At 52.7% G+C, this 15,802-nt stretch overlaps 1 protein-coding gene across 3 annotated transcripts in view; it reads right to left on the reverse strand.

Moving 5' to 3' along the window:
• Positions 1-4,601: 4,601 nt before the first annotated feature.
• Positions 4,602-15,802, reverse strand: part of LOC105496766 (solute carrier family 38 member 8) — a 35,781-nt gene continuing 24,580 nt past the window's right edge. For all 3 annotated transcript variants that reach the window (XM_011767351.3, XM_011767352.3, XM_011767353.3), the window contains exons 9-12: positions 12,417-12,564; positions 11,799-12,007; positions 8,280-8,331; positions 4,602-4,810 (exon numbers count right to left, since the gene is read on the reverse strand). In XM_011767351.3, coding sequence (XP_011765653.1) covers positions 4,717-4,810; positions 8,280-8,331; positions 11,799-12,007; positions 12,417-12,564 — 503 coding nt within the window. In that variant the 3' untranslated portion in view covers positions 4,602-4,716. The remainder of the gene's footprint in view (positions 4,811-8,279; positions 8,332-11,798; positions 12,008-12,416; positions 12,565-15,802) is intronic.

The raw sequence follows: 15,802 nt of genomic DNA on the forward strand, positions 1-15,802 counted from the left end.
CTCAAATCACTCTCAAAAACAATTCACCACCTGTCCTTGGCCAGTAGAGCTGCATACTCACCAGGCCCGGTTCAAAACCTGCCACTTGTCCCTGGAAGGCATCTGCGGGTGGGCAACTCCTCCTGAGGCGCTTGGGGCCAGCGGTGCCCTAGGGCTGGGCCCCTGAACCAAGGGAAAGGTCTCCCCTGCAGCCTACCATGCTCAGAACAGGAGCACAAGGCATTTGCACTACGAAGCATCACCGGGCCATGTTCAAAGCTGTTACTTCTGACTCTCCACTGACACACAGCTGTCACCCTTGACCAGGTGCTATAACAGGGTACGCTCTGTGTAGAGGGCTTTGCAAGGACCTCAGCTCAGACTCAGCAATCCTGGGAGGGAGGGGCTGTCCACAGCTTCATGTTAGAAAAGGACAAAGAGGTCTGAACTGGAAGGCTGGAAGACATCCAGAGGAGGGGTGCTGAGGCCGAGGAGAGCGCTGGCACGGATTTTCCTGCAGTCACCACCCTAGGAACAGGCTTTGCCGAGGCCACACAGCTGGTAAGTGGCAGGCAGAGTCAAGTCACCTGCCAACCCCACAGCCCGTGTGCTGGAAGCCCTACACACTGTCACCTGGCCCCTGAGGACATCTGGCTGGAAGCTGACATCCCAGCTTCTACCACTGTGATTATATGAGTGTGTCCTTGCATTATGATAATTTGCACACAGTCATGGGAGGATCACATCAACCTGTCATAGAATCAAGATAGAAGCCTTTGTCCTGAGTAATGACATTCAGTTACCCCTTAAAGAGCCCCAGCATCACTGCTTAGCACTGAATGCAGTGCCCTTGCCTCCTGAAGTGCTTGCCTGCTTTGGGACGAGTCCTCAACCTCCTCATACTTCCCTTTTCCCCTTGGCTCCCAGGAAACTCAGGTACCCCTTGCCAATCACAACCTTGGTCTTCTGGGAATAAAGCTACATTGCTTGGGTCTCCATTGTGTGCGAGGTATCCCATCAGCTACTCTGGATCCATCATCGCCTTTAATCCTCACAAGAGACCTGCTTCGTACTGAGTAAGCCTGCTCCATTTTGCTGGTAGGGAAACTGATTCTGCAAAAAGGTTCACACACTTCCCAAGACTATGAGAGATCAAATGGCAGAGCCAGTGTTCAAAACCAACCGTCCAACTCCAAAGCCACTTCACACACAGTCTTCTTTGATGGCATGACCCTCACCCCGCCACACTTTGATATCTCAGGACTCTCCATAAATAGTACTAGCACAGCCCCAGCCTTCCTGGCCAGGGCCACAGAGCCTGACAGAAGCAGACAGGTATAAATAAGAAATGAATGACTATTCAGCCTCACCTCTCACTCCAGGGTGATAAATTCTCCATTACAGCAATCTGGGCTCAGTGCAGTGGCTCACGCCTGTGATTACAACACTCTGGGAGGCCGAGGTGGGAGGACTGCTTGAGGCCAGGAGTTCATGACCAGCCTCGGCAGAGTAAGACCCTGACTCTACAAAAAAATATACAAAAATTAGCTGGGCATGGTGGTCCCAGCTACATGCCGGTGGTCCCAGCTACTCAGGAGGCTGAGGCAGGAGGATTGCTTGAGCCTGGGAGTTGGAGGCTGCAGTGAACCGTGATAGTGCCACCACTGCACTGTAGCCTGAGTAACACAGTGACACCCTCTCCCCGCAAGAAAATAAATAAATAAAAATAAGGCCTGGCACAGTGGCTCACACCTGTAATCCCAGTACTTTGGGAGGCCGAGGAAGGCAGATCACCTGAGGTCAGGAGTTCGAGACCAGCCTGGTCAACATAGCAAAACCCCATCTCTACTAAAAATACAAAAATTAGCCAAGTGTGGTGGCGGGTGCCTATAATCCCAGGCTGAGGCAGGAGAATTGCTTGAACCCAGGAGGGGGAGACTGCAGTGAACCGAGATCGCGCCACTGCACTCCAGCCTGGCAACAGAGTGAGACTCCATCAAAAAATAAAAATAAAAACAGAGCAATCTGCCCGCACATGTTCCAATTCCCAAGGCCCTTGCCTGGGAAGATGCTGTGGCCCTTGAATAGAGGGTGTGACAGATCACGGTGGGGTTGGTCAGACATTGAAGAAGGGTTCTGGGTACCCTCCCAACACCCCCACAGGGTCAGAGTCTACACCTGCAGCCACACTTCCCCCATCCCCCAGCAGCCAGGCTACAGGAGCCCCAGGGCCAGGCACCTATTCCCACCCCCTGCCCCCCAACTCTGGTGTCTCCTCAGCGTGGCATGTAGAGTGGGAAGGAAAAGAATTTAACCCCAAATGAGTTCTGATCCGATCTCTGTACCTTGCAGGACACGCAGCCTGGATTTTTCCAAGCCTCAGTTGCCTAACCTGTAAAATGGGCACGTCTAGAAACATTATGCTAGGTCCAAGGAGGCACACACAAAGGCCCATGTACATGTGAGGCTGTTCAGAGAGCGTGCCTGTAACAGGCAAATCCAGAGACTAAGCGCAGCTGCACGGATGCTGGGAGCGGAGGGAGGGACAAATGGGGGTGACTGGTAATGGGCACTGAGTTTCTTCTGAGGGTGACGAAAATGGACTAGAATTAGTGGGGCAGCTACACAGCTCTGTGAGCACACTAAAAACCACTGGATTGTACACTTTAAAGAAGTGAGTCTTTATGATATACACCTTCTATCTCAATTTTGAAATTCATGCATGTGGACAAGCTGAAAAAAAATATGGACCAGTCACCACCAGCCTTGCACCGTCACGTACATCATACCACGTGACAGCAGGAAGGGCCCGGCCTACTGCCTACCCTGAGGAAGGCATCCTCAGATGTCAGTCCCACCCTCCCCTGACTCTGGCCCTGCTGGCTTCTAGGAGGACATCCCAAGGCAGAGAAGCATGGCCTGAATTGAATCTAGCAAGCGGGGCCTGTGCAGGGTCAGTGCCAGGGAGGACGCAAAGGAGCAGCTGGGTCCCTGTCTGCCTCTCCATTGCCTTTTTTTTTTTTTTTTTTTTTAATTATTGTTGTTGAGATAGAATATCACTCTGTCTCCCAGGCTAGAGGGCAGTGGCACAATCTCAGCTCATTGCAACCTCCCTCTCTCAGCTTCAAATGATTCTGCTGCCTCAGCTTCCTGAATAGCTGGGATTACAGGTGCCCCCTACCACGCCCAGCTAATTTTTTTGTATTTTTAGTAGAGACGGGGTTTCACCATGTTGGCCAGGCTGGTTCTCAAGCTCCTGACCTCAAGTGATCTGCCTGCCTCAGCCTCCCAAAGTGCTGGGATTATAGGTGTGAGCCACTGTGCCCAGCTACCTCCTTTTCTTTACCCAGGTCCTGGAACAGACCTCTTGTCTCCTCTCGCTCTCTGCTGCCAGTATGACTCCTTGTCCCAGAATTGGGGAGGCCACCAGGGAGAACTGCGGAGCAAATAGTCCACTTGGCTTCCGGGCTTTTTGGGTCCAGCTGGTGGGAGGGAAAGCACAGTTTCCTTGGAGTCATCCACCCTCCGTGGGGCATGGGCCAAGTGCATGGTGGTATGGCCTGTTCCGGGCATACATCTCCTTGGACCTCTCACAGCCAAGGGCAGGATTCGGGCGTTTCCTGCACCCTGGCCAAAAGATCGCTTGAGTCCGTCACCATCGCCAGCCACGCCTCCTCCACTCCCTTCGGGGCTTCCTAACCCTGTGCAATATCCTCGCCTGACACCCTTGGTCCTGACAGTCTGAAGCCAATTATGTAGGCCTCAGCCCCTAGCTCCCTTTTTATGGGCTGAATCTTATCTCCCAGAAACATCCGTTGAAGCTGAACCCCTGGAACCTGTGAACATAACCTTATTTGGAAATTGCATCTTTGCGGGTCCTAATTCATACAAGATGCAATCAACGTAAGATGAGATCATACTACATATGGGGGTGGGAGGAGCTCACTTAATGATGGGTATATTTGTAAGAGAGGGATTTGGTCACAGAGGATACACAGGGGACAGTCACATGAAGACAAGAGAAGAGGCTGGAGTGAGGCAGCCACAAGCCAAGGAGTGCTGGCCACCTCTAGAACCTGGAAGAGACAGGAGGGAGCCTCCCCTAGAGCCCACAGGACGACTATGGCCCTAATGACATGTGATTTCAGACTCCTGGCCTCCAGAACTGTGATGCAGTAAGCATCTGGTTGTTTGTTTGTTTTGTTTTGAGACGGGAGTCTCACTCTGTCACCCAGGCTGGAGTGCAGTGGCACGATATCTGCTCACTGCCAGCTCCACCTCCTGGGTTCATGCCATTCTCCTGCCTCAGCCTCCTGAGTAGCTGGGACTACAGGCGCCTGCCACCATGCCCAGCTAATTTTTTGTATTTTTAGTAGAGACGGGGTTTCACTGTGTTAGCTAGGGTGGTCTCAATCTCTTGACCTTGTGATCCACCCACCTCGGCCTCCCAAAGTGCTGGGATTACAGGCGTGAGCCACCGCGCCCGGCCGCGTCTGTTGTTTTAAGCCACCAGAATGCAGTTGTAGTCACTTATCACAGTGGCCATAAGAACTTTCCTCACCTTTGTACCAGAAACCCTTCGAACCAGCAGAGCCCAACCAGCAGCCCGAGGAGGCAGAGGCATCAGTCTCTCCAGTATCTTTATGATGAGAAATGACATCGGTCTCCCAGCCGCACACAGCAGCCACGTGGGGTCAGCCTCCGGAGGGCCCCTTCCTGCCCGGCACTGGCTGCCCATCAAAACATCTCCCAGACCGCTGCCACCGTGCTCTGCCCGAAGATGAAGGTGCCAACCAGCACAGAGACCACTCCCCAGACCTCCAAGCAGCACCTGCCAAATCAGTAAACCCATGTCAGTGCTTTTCTGGATTATTACACAAATAAGCCATGCACACACAGAAAATTCACTATGTAAAGCCCAGTACGGGGTTATCAATTTGGAAAAAAGAAAAATTCAGAATATTCCCAATTACCTGTAGGGACGGGCTTCCAAGACAATGGGAAGCAAAGTGCAAAGTACCCAGGCAATTTTTTTTTTTTTTTGGAGGTAGAGTCTCATTCTGTTGCCTAGGCTGGAGCGCAGTGGCACGATCTCAGCTCACTGCAACCTCTGCCTCCTGGGTTCAAGCAATTCTGCCTCAGCCTCCCAAATAACTGGGACTACAGGCACGCACCATGACACTGGGCCAATTTTTGTATTTTTAGTAGAGATGGAGTTTCACCATGTTTGCTAGGCTGGTCTCAAACTCCTGACCTCAAGTGATTCGCCCTCCTCGGCTTCCCAGAGTGCTGGAATTACAGGTGGGAGCCACCATTCCCGGCCCCAGGCAATTTTTAAAAGCCCTCCGATCCCACCTGTTATTTCATAACCCATTTCTCCCCAGTTTTTTATCAAATAAAAAGACATGGGGGCCAGGCACGGTGGCACCCACCTATAATCCCAGCACTTTGGGAGGCTGAGGCGGACGGATGCACCTGAAGTCATGAGTTCAAGACCAGCCTGGCCAACATGGTGAAACCCCATCTCTACTAAAAATAGAAATAAAAAATTAGCCAGGCATGGTGGCAGGCACCTGTATTCCCAGCTACTTGGGAGACTGAGGCAGGAGAATTGCTTGAACCCAGGAGGCAGAGGTTGCAGTGAGCCGAGATTGCATCACTGCACTCCAGCCTGGAGGACAGAGCAAGACTCCATCTCAAAAACAGAAAAAGACATGGAGAGAGGGGAGACACTGCTTTGAAAGTCCCCCCACCCTCCTCCCTTTCTGCTCCTCAGCCTCTGATGAAACCCCATGAAAGTGAAGGAGAAGACGCAAGCTCTAAGTCACACACCATCTCAGAGGGGCAGGGGATGAGGACGCAGGAGGCAGAGGTGGCTGGGACCGGCAGCCACTGAGGCCACATTTGTGAGCTTCGTAATGTAACCAGAGACGGGGTAGACAAGGAGGTCAGAGCGATAACAAGATTCCCACAAAATGGCAGGGCCGCCAGAGGTATTTCTGGCCCCATTAACAAAGGCCAGAAAGATGCGCTGTCATGGAAGGAACATTTCTAACCAAGCAGCATCTCAGCACGGCTGTTCAGCGCCATAAACATCCATTCATCTGTGCTGGCACTGTGAGGCCAATGTGCCCGTGGGCTGCGGCACTCCTGGAACAGTGCTGATGTATTAGAAGGACCTAAAGCAGTTTTAGCAATAAAAATATCTTGAAAGCTCATCAGTAAAAACTGTTGTGAGCTCAGATCAAGGGAGAAAACAAAAGCACGAAGACTCCAAACAGCGCCCCAGGGAATGAGCAGCTTAGTGGGTTGCCAGACATTGGGAGGCTAGTTCTAAACCCAAGGCAGGTTTAGAAACATCCAGAAAAACTGCTCTCAATCCAGAAGAAACCAGGCCAGGCCTGCTCCTTTGCAAAAACCAAGCATGGGCTCAATGGGGCTAGAGGGACGGGGGCTAGAGGGGAACAGACCTACAGCTGGGCCCCAAGTTCACGGTTGCTGTCATTTAACATTATCTGTGGTGGGGTGAAGGGTGGCCCCCAAAATTCATGTCCACCTGGAACCTTTGCTGCCGAGCGTATCTGGAAACTGGGTTTTGCAGATGTAATTAAGTGAAAGATCTTGACAGAAGATGCTACCTAGATTTAGGGTGGACCCTAAATCCAATAGTAGGTATCCTTATAAAAGAAAAGCAGCCAGGTGTGGTGGTGGGCGTCTGTGGGCCCAGCTCCTGCGGGAGGCTGAGGCAGGAAGATCGCTTGAGCCCAGGAGGTTGAGGCTGTAGTGAGCCATGATTACACCACTGCACTCCAGCCTGAGCAACAGAGCAAGACTCTGTCTCAAAAAATAAAATAAGTGGCCGGGCGCGGTGGCTCAAGCCTGTAATCCCAGCACTTTGGGAGGCCGAGACGGGCGGATCACGAGGTCAGGAGATCGAGACCATCCTGGCTAACACAGTGAAACCCCGTCTCTACTAAAAAATACAAAAAACTAGCCGGGCGAGTTGGCGGGCGCCTGTAGTCCCAGCTACTCGGGAGGCTGAGGCAGGAGAATGGCGTGAACCCGGGAGGCGGAGCTTGCAGTGAGCTGAGATCCCGCCACTGCACTCTAGCCTGGGCGACAAAGCGAGACTCCGTCTCAAAAAAATAAAATAAAATAAAATAAAAATAAAATAAAATAAAATAAGTAAAAGCAGAGGGATATTTGAGACCCAGAGACACAGGGAGAAAGCTAGATAAAGACAGAGGCAGAGACTGGAGTGATGTAGCCACAGGCCAAGGAGCACCTGGGGCCACCGGAAGCTGAGGAGCCTTCAGCGAGTCCAGCCCTGCCAACACCTTGATTTCACACTCCTGGCTCCAGAACCGGGAAAAAAAATCATTTCTGTGGCCTGAAGCCTCCCCACCAGGTCCCAATTTGTGGTAATTTGTTACAACGACCCCAGAAAACTAATATCTCATCTCTTTACCTGTCTCAGCCTCAGTTTCCACATCTGTGGAATGGGAGGGAGTCACCCAGACCCACAGGCTCCCCAGGGGCGGCTGAGGAAGAGCCTGTCATTCATGTGCACGTCATCCTCTTCAGTGGGTCAGACTCAGCTGCCCAGTGGCAAAGCAGACAGGCTCAGTTGTGTCTGATCCACAGGCCCGCTCAGGGATAAATATTTGTCAGATAAAGGAAAGATCCAAATTCTTTGGTCTCAACAGCACTGTATGCCAGGCAGGTGGGTTAGCACGGGGCCTGGGGGCCAGGGGCCTGAGTTGCATCCTAGTTCTGTCCTCACTAGCCTCCTGGCCCGCCTCCTCATCTGTAGGATGGAGACATCCGGGTATGGTGGGGAGGTGAATATGTAAAAGGACCTAGCACAGTGCCTAGCAGAGGAGCCTCGGAACGGCAGCCCACTGCTGTGATAGAACATGTTGTTCTGGTGTCTGGCCGGCCATGGGGTCTCTCTAACTCAGCCTGCACCCTGATCCTGCCCTGGGTCCGAGCCAGGTAGCAAAGGAAGGTACAGATGCACCACTGGGTGCTTCCAGAGGCTGGAATCTACATGAAATCCCAACTACAGACCCTCAAAGCACAAGGGAAAGCCCTTGCAGGACCCGGCATCACTGGCCTGGGCTCCTGTCCTGGCTCAGATGCCCTCATAGTGGGTGGACACAGACTCTCTTCCTGTGGCCTGCAGGTTTCTCATCTGCAGGATGCGGAGGATGGGAAATAGGATGTCCAGGGTCCCCTGAGGCATTCTTACTCTGATCCGGGGCACGCCCAGGTTGCCACTTCATCTTAGGGACACTTACTTGACTCTTGGTCCTATAGGCTCGATGCCCATTGCGCAGATGAGGCACAAACCTGCAAAAAAAGACAGGGTCACCCTCAGCTCTTCGTTATCAAACCCAAAGCAACAAAGAGGTCCCAGGAGAAGTCCTCAGGGACCCAGGAGGCCAGCAAGGCCTCTGCCCACAGGTGCCCCTGGCTCAGGCCCCCTGGAGAGGGAACGCAGTGGAACTGTAAGGATGGGGCTGGAGTCCCAGCTCAACATGCCTTGTGACTCAGCCAGAGGTCTGGCAACAACTGGCTTCCCAGAGCCCCGTGTTTCAGGCAACCTTGACAACATGCCCTCCACAGCAGGGTCTGTGAGGAGATGGTGAGAGTCCATGCCTGACGCCCAGGAAGGGCTCAGCAACTGGCAGCTACCATTATTATTATTTTTTTTTTTTTGAGACATCTGTCGCCAGGCTGGAGTGCAGTGGCACCATCTCAGCCCACTGCAACCTCCACCTCCCGGGTTCAAACGATTCTCATGCCTCAGCCTCCTGAGTAGCTGGGACTACAGGCACATGCCACCACGCCCAGCTAATATTTGTATTTTTAGTAGAGACGGGGTTTCACTATGTTGGCCAGGATGGTCTCAACCTCGACCTCGTGATCTTCCTGCCTCAGCCTCTCAAACTGCTGGGATTACAGGTGTGAGCCACTGCACCCAAACTTTTTTTCTTTTTCTTTTTTTTTTAATAGGTCTGCTAGGATTCAGGGCCATGTAGCTCGACCTCAGGTTCCCAAAGGATCCTCTCTTATCCCAAACCTGTCCTGGGCAGTCCTTCCCAGCACAGGAAACAGCCAGTGCTACAACTGGCCACCTGATCACAGAACCAGAACTTAATCCAGCAGCCCAGACCAGGCAGTGTGACGGAGGAGCCACGTGGCCACACCCTCACCTCTGAGAAGCTCCACCCGGAGCTGGAGTGAGGAGCAGTGTGGCCACACCCTCAGCCCTGAAAGCCCCGCCCAGAGCCTGAGGGAGGGGCTGTGTGACCACAGTCTCACCTCTGAAAGCCCCACCCAGAGCTGAGGGAGGAACTGCATGGCCACACCCCTCATCTCTGAAAGCTCCAAAGCCTGAGGGAGGAGCCGTGTGGCCACACCCCTCACCTATGAAAGCCCCGCCCAGAGCCGAGGGGAGCTGTGTAGCCACACCCTCACCTCTGAAAGCTCCACCCCAAGCCAGAGGGAGAAGCCACACAGCCACACCCCTCACCTCTGAAAGCCTCACCCAGAGCCTGAGTGAGGAGCTGCATAGCCACGCCCTCACCTCTGAAAGTCCAGCCCACAACTGAGGGAGGAGCCGTGTAGCCACACCCCCATCAATGAAAGCTTTGTCCAGAGCGTGCAGGAGCAGTTGTATGGCTACACCCCTCACCTCTGAAAGTCCTGCCCAGAGTCGAGGAAGGAGCTTTGTAGCCACACCCTCACCTCTGAAAGCTCCACCCCAAGCCCAAGGGAGAATCCACGTGGCCACACCCCTCATTTCTTTGAAAGCTCCACCCAGAACCTGAGGGAGGAGCCACATGGCCACACCCCTCACCTCTAAGAGCTCCGTGCAGAGCCAGGAGCAGAGTGGGTGGCTGTTCTCCTCCCCTCCCTTCACTTCCGCAGTTTTTATCCCTTAATCCCAGTAGACCCCAATTTACAGGAGCTAGGGCAGGTACAGTTAGATTCTCAAGGGACTATATCAAAGACAACCCCTGAATCTTAACTCACCTGCTAAGAACCCGCTTTTCATATTCCACACATCAGTTGGCCTCTGATAACCAAGGTTTCTCTGTGGACCTCAATTCTTCCATCCCCCACCTCCGGACTATTGACAAAGTTGTCACCACCCACTTACCTGGGACCCTGAACAATGTTTCATTTCATTTCATTCCCTCATTCGAGTTTTGGAAAACCTCTAAGAGCTTCTCCTGTGCTTTCTGTAAGTTTCACCAATGAGCATCTACTTCTTGTCTGTTTGACATAAGGGCTGCATTAGGGTACTGGGGATATCTGGCTAAGGGTCCCCAAGCTCAATGTCTCCTTGACGGGGTTCCTCTCACGGCTGAATCACAGGGTCCACTCACGGAACACGCACTGAGGGACCCTTGACTGTGTACTTAGCATTTGCTGTGCGTGGGGCCCTGGAACAGCCCCCACTGTGGATGTAGGGTCTCTGTTCTGGGCTCCAGTGGGTCACTACAGTGTTCTCTCTTCCTCTGGAAGAAGCATCCCTCCAGCTCCTCCTTGCTGGCTTCCCCTCAGATAACGCTTGGGCTGTTCTGAATTGGAACAGCTCTCCATCGCACACTAACTTTGGGAAGGTTTCCTAAGAAACCATCCTTCGCAGAAACAGTGTTTGCCTCCAGGGCCTGGGGGCAGGAGGGGAGGGAGCCTTCACAGGGTGCCTTGAGCCACGTGACTTTCACATATATGATTTTCTTTTTTAATAAAACAAAATCCTTTACCAGGAGGTACCAGCAGTAGCACGGACAGAGCTGTATGATTGACCCTCAGCCCTGCTGCACACTAGCTGTGCCCCATGGGGGGTTCAGGGCCTCGGTCTTCCCATCTATGGAGTGGGATAATAAAGGTTCCTCTGTCAAGGATGTCCATCAGGAGCTGTATTAGTCTGCTTGCATGCTGCTAATAAAGACCTACCAGGGACTAGGTAATGGTTTGTTTTTGTTTTTGTTTTTTGAGATGGAGTTTCACTTTTGTTGCCTAGGCTGGTGTGCAGTGGCACGATCTTGGCTCACCGCAACCTCTGCCTCCCGGGTTCAAGTGATTCTCCTGCCTAAATGTCCCAAGTAGCTGGGATTACAGGCATGTGCCACCATGGATGGCTAATTTTGTATTTTTAGTAGAGAAAGGGTTTCTCCATGTTGGTCAGGCTGCTCTCGAACTCCTGACCTCAGGTGATCTGCCTGCCTCAGCCTCCCAAAGTGCTGGGATTACAGGTGTGAGCCACTGTGCCCGGCCAGAGGCTAGGTAGTTTATAAAGGAAAGAGGTTTAATGGACTCACAGTTCCACATGGCTTGGGAGGCCTCACAATCATGGCAAAAGGTGAATAAGGAGCAAAGTCATGTCTTACATGGTGGCAGGCAAGAGAGCTTATGTGGGGGAAGTCCCATTTATAAAACCATAGGATCTCATGAGACTTATTCACTACCACGAGAACAGTAGGGGTGGAACCACCCCCTTGATTCAACTATCTCCACCTTGCCCTGCCCTTGACAGATGTGGATTATCACAGTGCAAGGTGAGACTTGGGTGGGAACACAGCCAAAGCGTATCAGGAGCTATTGAGATGTTCAATGAGTGAGCGAAGGTATGTAAAGCCCAAGCCCTGTGCCTGGCTCAATAAACAGGGCACCTACATGGGGCCTTAATCCTACCTGTATGCGTCTCCCACCTTCCAGAACCTTGACCTCCAACACGGGGAGTCCCCACAGAGATGAACAGGGAAGAACGAGTGGGCAGAAAGCCTGGAAAGCAGGGGCCTCACCTGGGAAGATGAAGATGAAGAAGGAACTGATGCCTCCGATGATGCTGACGATCTCGCTGAGGTCGGGCATAAACAGCACCATGGCGAGCGTCACGGTGACCCACAGGACAGTCAGCGGCATCCGGACCCACAGCCCTGAGGGGTCAGCCAGGGCCCTGGGCCCCCATCCCCGCAAGCAGCTTCTCCTCCAGAAATCCTGCATCACCGACCTGGAGGCCACGCCCAACACAGACAATGGGCATCCCAGGGGCACCAGCCTCCACCTGCCAGCTGCTCCCCCAGTCCTCCAGGAGTCCCCCCCCCCGCCAGGGCTCCTGTTCCACAGTCAGGCATTAATTCCCCAGGAGATCTTGCCAACCCTCAGGGGTTCTGCCACCATCAGGAAGCCCATGGGACAGGGGATAAAGCACATGGTTCGAGTTCCAGTCCTGGCTGTGACACACACTCACGGGGTGACTTTGGGCAATCTACCTAAATCCTCTGTGCCTGTTTCCTCCTCTCTACAACTGGAGATGATGGGAGTCCCACAGCCATGTAACCCACACCTGGCACATGCTGAATCACAGCACACGTCAGCAGACCATGCTGAACGGTGCCCCCCACTGAGCCAGGCCTCACCTCCCCAGGAAGAGCACGATGGGGTAGACAGTTACGATGGAGACAGCAAAAAGGACCCGGGCCACAATGATGACCATGTCATTGCCTGGGTAGGACATCAAGATGTCAGCAGAAACTTCTGTCCCAAAGGTCAGGAAGCCATAAACCCCTGAAGGTGGGAAAGGACGGAAGCCAGAGAGTGAATTAGGAAAATGCTGTCCCCTCCCCCACCAACAGATGGAGAGTGCCTGGCTTTACCACCTAGGATTTTGGAAGGGATAGCCCAACGCTTTCCTGTCCTAAGCCTATACATGACTCTGCTCCACGGATTCAAAACTCCTGCAGACAAATCCGCCACTTGTCCTTCTTTCAAATCGCTCACAGAGCTGGTGCACAGAGCTTACCCATAGCACGTGTGTTGACTAGAAGCACAGAACACTCTGAAAAATACAAACACACCTCCCATGCCCTGTCCATCTCACTCCTACGACATCTAAAGAAAGCAGCTAGCTGTGCACACATTTCCAAATGGGGAAAACCAAGAGCCAGGGCGTCAACGAATGCCTGGAATCACACAGCTAGTTTTCGTGGACTGAGGACTACAGCACCAGGCCCTTTGCCCCAACAGAGTGATGCTGCTTCCATCACCCCCGGTTGCCTGCCCTGTCCTGAGACATCTGCCTCTGACTAACAGCCACATCCCTTTCACCTCTCTGCAAGCCCTTTCTGAGAGGTCCCATGGCCCTGGCAGTGAGAACATGTGGAGGTGACACTGAATCACTGAGTCTGACCCATGGACTACAGACTGATGGGACCTCCTCTGCTGGGGAGGGAGTCACCCAGCAAGTTTCCTGAGTAACCACAGTATCTTAGTCCATTTTCTGTTGCTTACAACAGAATACCTGAAACTGGGCATCTCATAAAGAAAAGAAATTTACTTCCTATAGTTATGAAGGCTGAGAAGTCCAAGACTGAGTGACCACACTGGGAAGGCCTTCTTGCCAATGGGGACTGTCTTCAGAGTTCCGAGGTGGCACAGGGCATTGCACGGCAAGGAGGGTGAGCTCTGACTCAGTCCTCATTCCCTCTTCTTATAAAGCCACCAGTGCCATGTCCATGATAACCCATCAGTCCATTCACCCATTAATCCATTAAGCCCCTGCCCCATGCCTCTTATGTGGGCTCTTCGGCTGGACCTAGAAACTAAAATCGACACCAGTGAGACAATCAGATCAACAGGAGAAAAGCCTACAGGTCTTATTAATTCTCCATGTACATGGGCTCTTAACAGAGTGATGTCTGAAGAAGCGGCCAAAATGAGATGACTTTATACTTTTTAGACAAAGAATAAATCTGACAAGGAATAACAGGCCAAAGGGGATCTGGTCAGGGGCAGTGAATTTCTAGGGGAGTCACTAGGAGATATATGGGGTGGGTATAAAACTAGCAGACGCTAAGGGCTAGTTCAGTAAGTGGATTTATTCAGGTCCATTGCAGCCAGAAATCCCCCTTCCAGTGATGATGACTATTTCCTCACCCTGGTATGGGGAGGGGGCCCCTCCCAGAGGAATTTTTATGGCTTAACCCCTGCAGGAAGAGTCAAATCAGCTAGCCCTTTCTGAAACTACAATTTCTCGTGTGTGTGTGTGTGTGTGTGTGTGTGTGTGTGTGTGTGTGTATAATTTTTTTTTTTTTTAAGATGGAGTCTCACTCTGTCATCCAGGCTGGATTGCAGTGGCACAATCTCGACTCACTGCAACCTCCACCTCCCACGTTCAAGCGATTCTCCTGCCTCAGCCTCCTGAGCAGCCGGGATTACAGGCACGTGTCACCACGCCCAGCTAATTTTTTGTATTTTTAGTAGACACGGGGTTTCACTGTGTCAGCTAGGATGGTCTCGATCTCCTGATCTCGTGATCCACCTGCCTCAGCCTCCCACAGTGCTGGGATTACAAGCATGAGCCACCATGCCTGGCCTCCGATATTTTCAACCCGAAATAATCAACGTACCAGTTTGGCATACTGGCAGATGGCGCGTCCTTCAACCCTTCACTACAAATGGATTAATCTGTTCATGAGAGCAGCGTCCTCATGACTCCACAGCTTCTTAAAAGCCTCACCTCTTGATACTGCCATACTGGCAATTACATTTCAACAGGAGTTTTGGAGGGGACAAAGAATCAAACCACAGCATTCTGCCCCTGGTCCCCAAAACTCATATCCTCCTCACAGATAAATACCCTATAGTTATTCCAACCCCATGGCCCCAAAGTCTTCATGTGCTCCAGCACCAACTCAGAGGTCCAAACTCCAGTGTCTGGTCTGCGAGCCTGTGCAATCAAAAGCCATCTACTTCCAAGACACAATGGCAGTGCAGGCAAAAGAAACATTCTCATCCCAGCAGACAGACCAAGGCCAAAGGCAAGGAGTAAAGGCTCCAAGCAAGTCTGAAACCCAGCAGGGCAGACGCTCAAGCTTCAAGCTGGAGGATCATCTGTTTTGACACCACGTGCCACCCCCTGGACACACTGGGGCAACTCCACTCCTACGGCTTTGCCGGGTACAGCCCACGTGTCTGTTCACAGGGGCTGGCGCTTGATGCCTGAAGCTTTTGCAGGCAGGCGTTGCACATTGCTGCTAACTTCGCAGTTTGTAGCCCCAGCGGCGGTCCCACTCTCACGACTCCACTAGGCACTGCCCTGGCAGAGATGCTCTGCAGTAGCTCCAACCTGCATTTCCACTTGGCACTGCCCTCATGGGGGCTCTGTAGAGTGGCTCTGCGGCTGTGACAAATCTCTGCCTGGACTCCTACGCTTTCCACAACATCCTTTTTTTTTTTGAGACAGGGTCTTGCCCTGTCACCCAGGCTGGAGGGCAGTGGCACAATCACAGCTCATTCCAGCCTTGACCTCCAGGGCTCAAGTGATCCTCCCGCCTCAGCCTCCTGAGTAGCTCGAACTACAGGCTCACACCACCATGTTCTGCTAATTTAAAAAAATGTTTTGTAGAGACAGGGTCTCACTACATTGGCCAGGCTGGTCTTGAATTCCTGGCCTCAAGCAGTCCTCTCACGTCAGCCTCCCAAAATGCTGGGATTACAGGCATGAGCCACCACACCTGGCCTGAACAACATCTTTTGAAATCTGGGCAGAGGCTGCCAAGTTTCTGTAGCTCCGTCTGCCAGGCTGCAGAATTAGTGCCACACGGATCCTGCCAAGGTTTACCACTTATACCTCTGGGGCTGTGGCACGAGTCAGACCAGGGGCCACTTGAGCCAAGGCTGGTGCAGCGAGGAACCCTGTGCCAGGGTCCAGGGAGCAGAGACATGAGGGCACCTAGGATAGCCTGTGGAGGCACCCTGGGTCTGTCCCCAGAACCATCCTGCCCTGGAGGCCCCTGAGCCTGCG

The sequence above is a fragment of the Macaca nemestrina genome, chromosome 18 (genome assembly GCF_043159975.1).
Source record: "Macaca nemestrina isolate mMacNem1 chromosome 18, mMacNem.hap1, whole genome shotgun sequence".
NCBI lineage: Eukaryota > Metazoa > Chordata > Mammalia > Primates > Cercopithecidae > Macaca > Macaca nemestrina.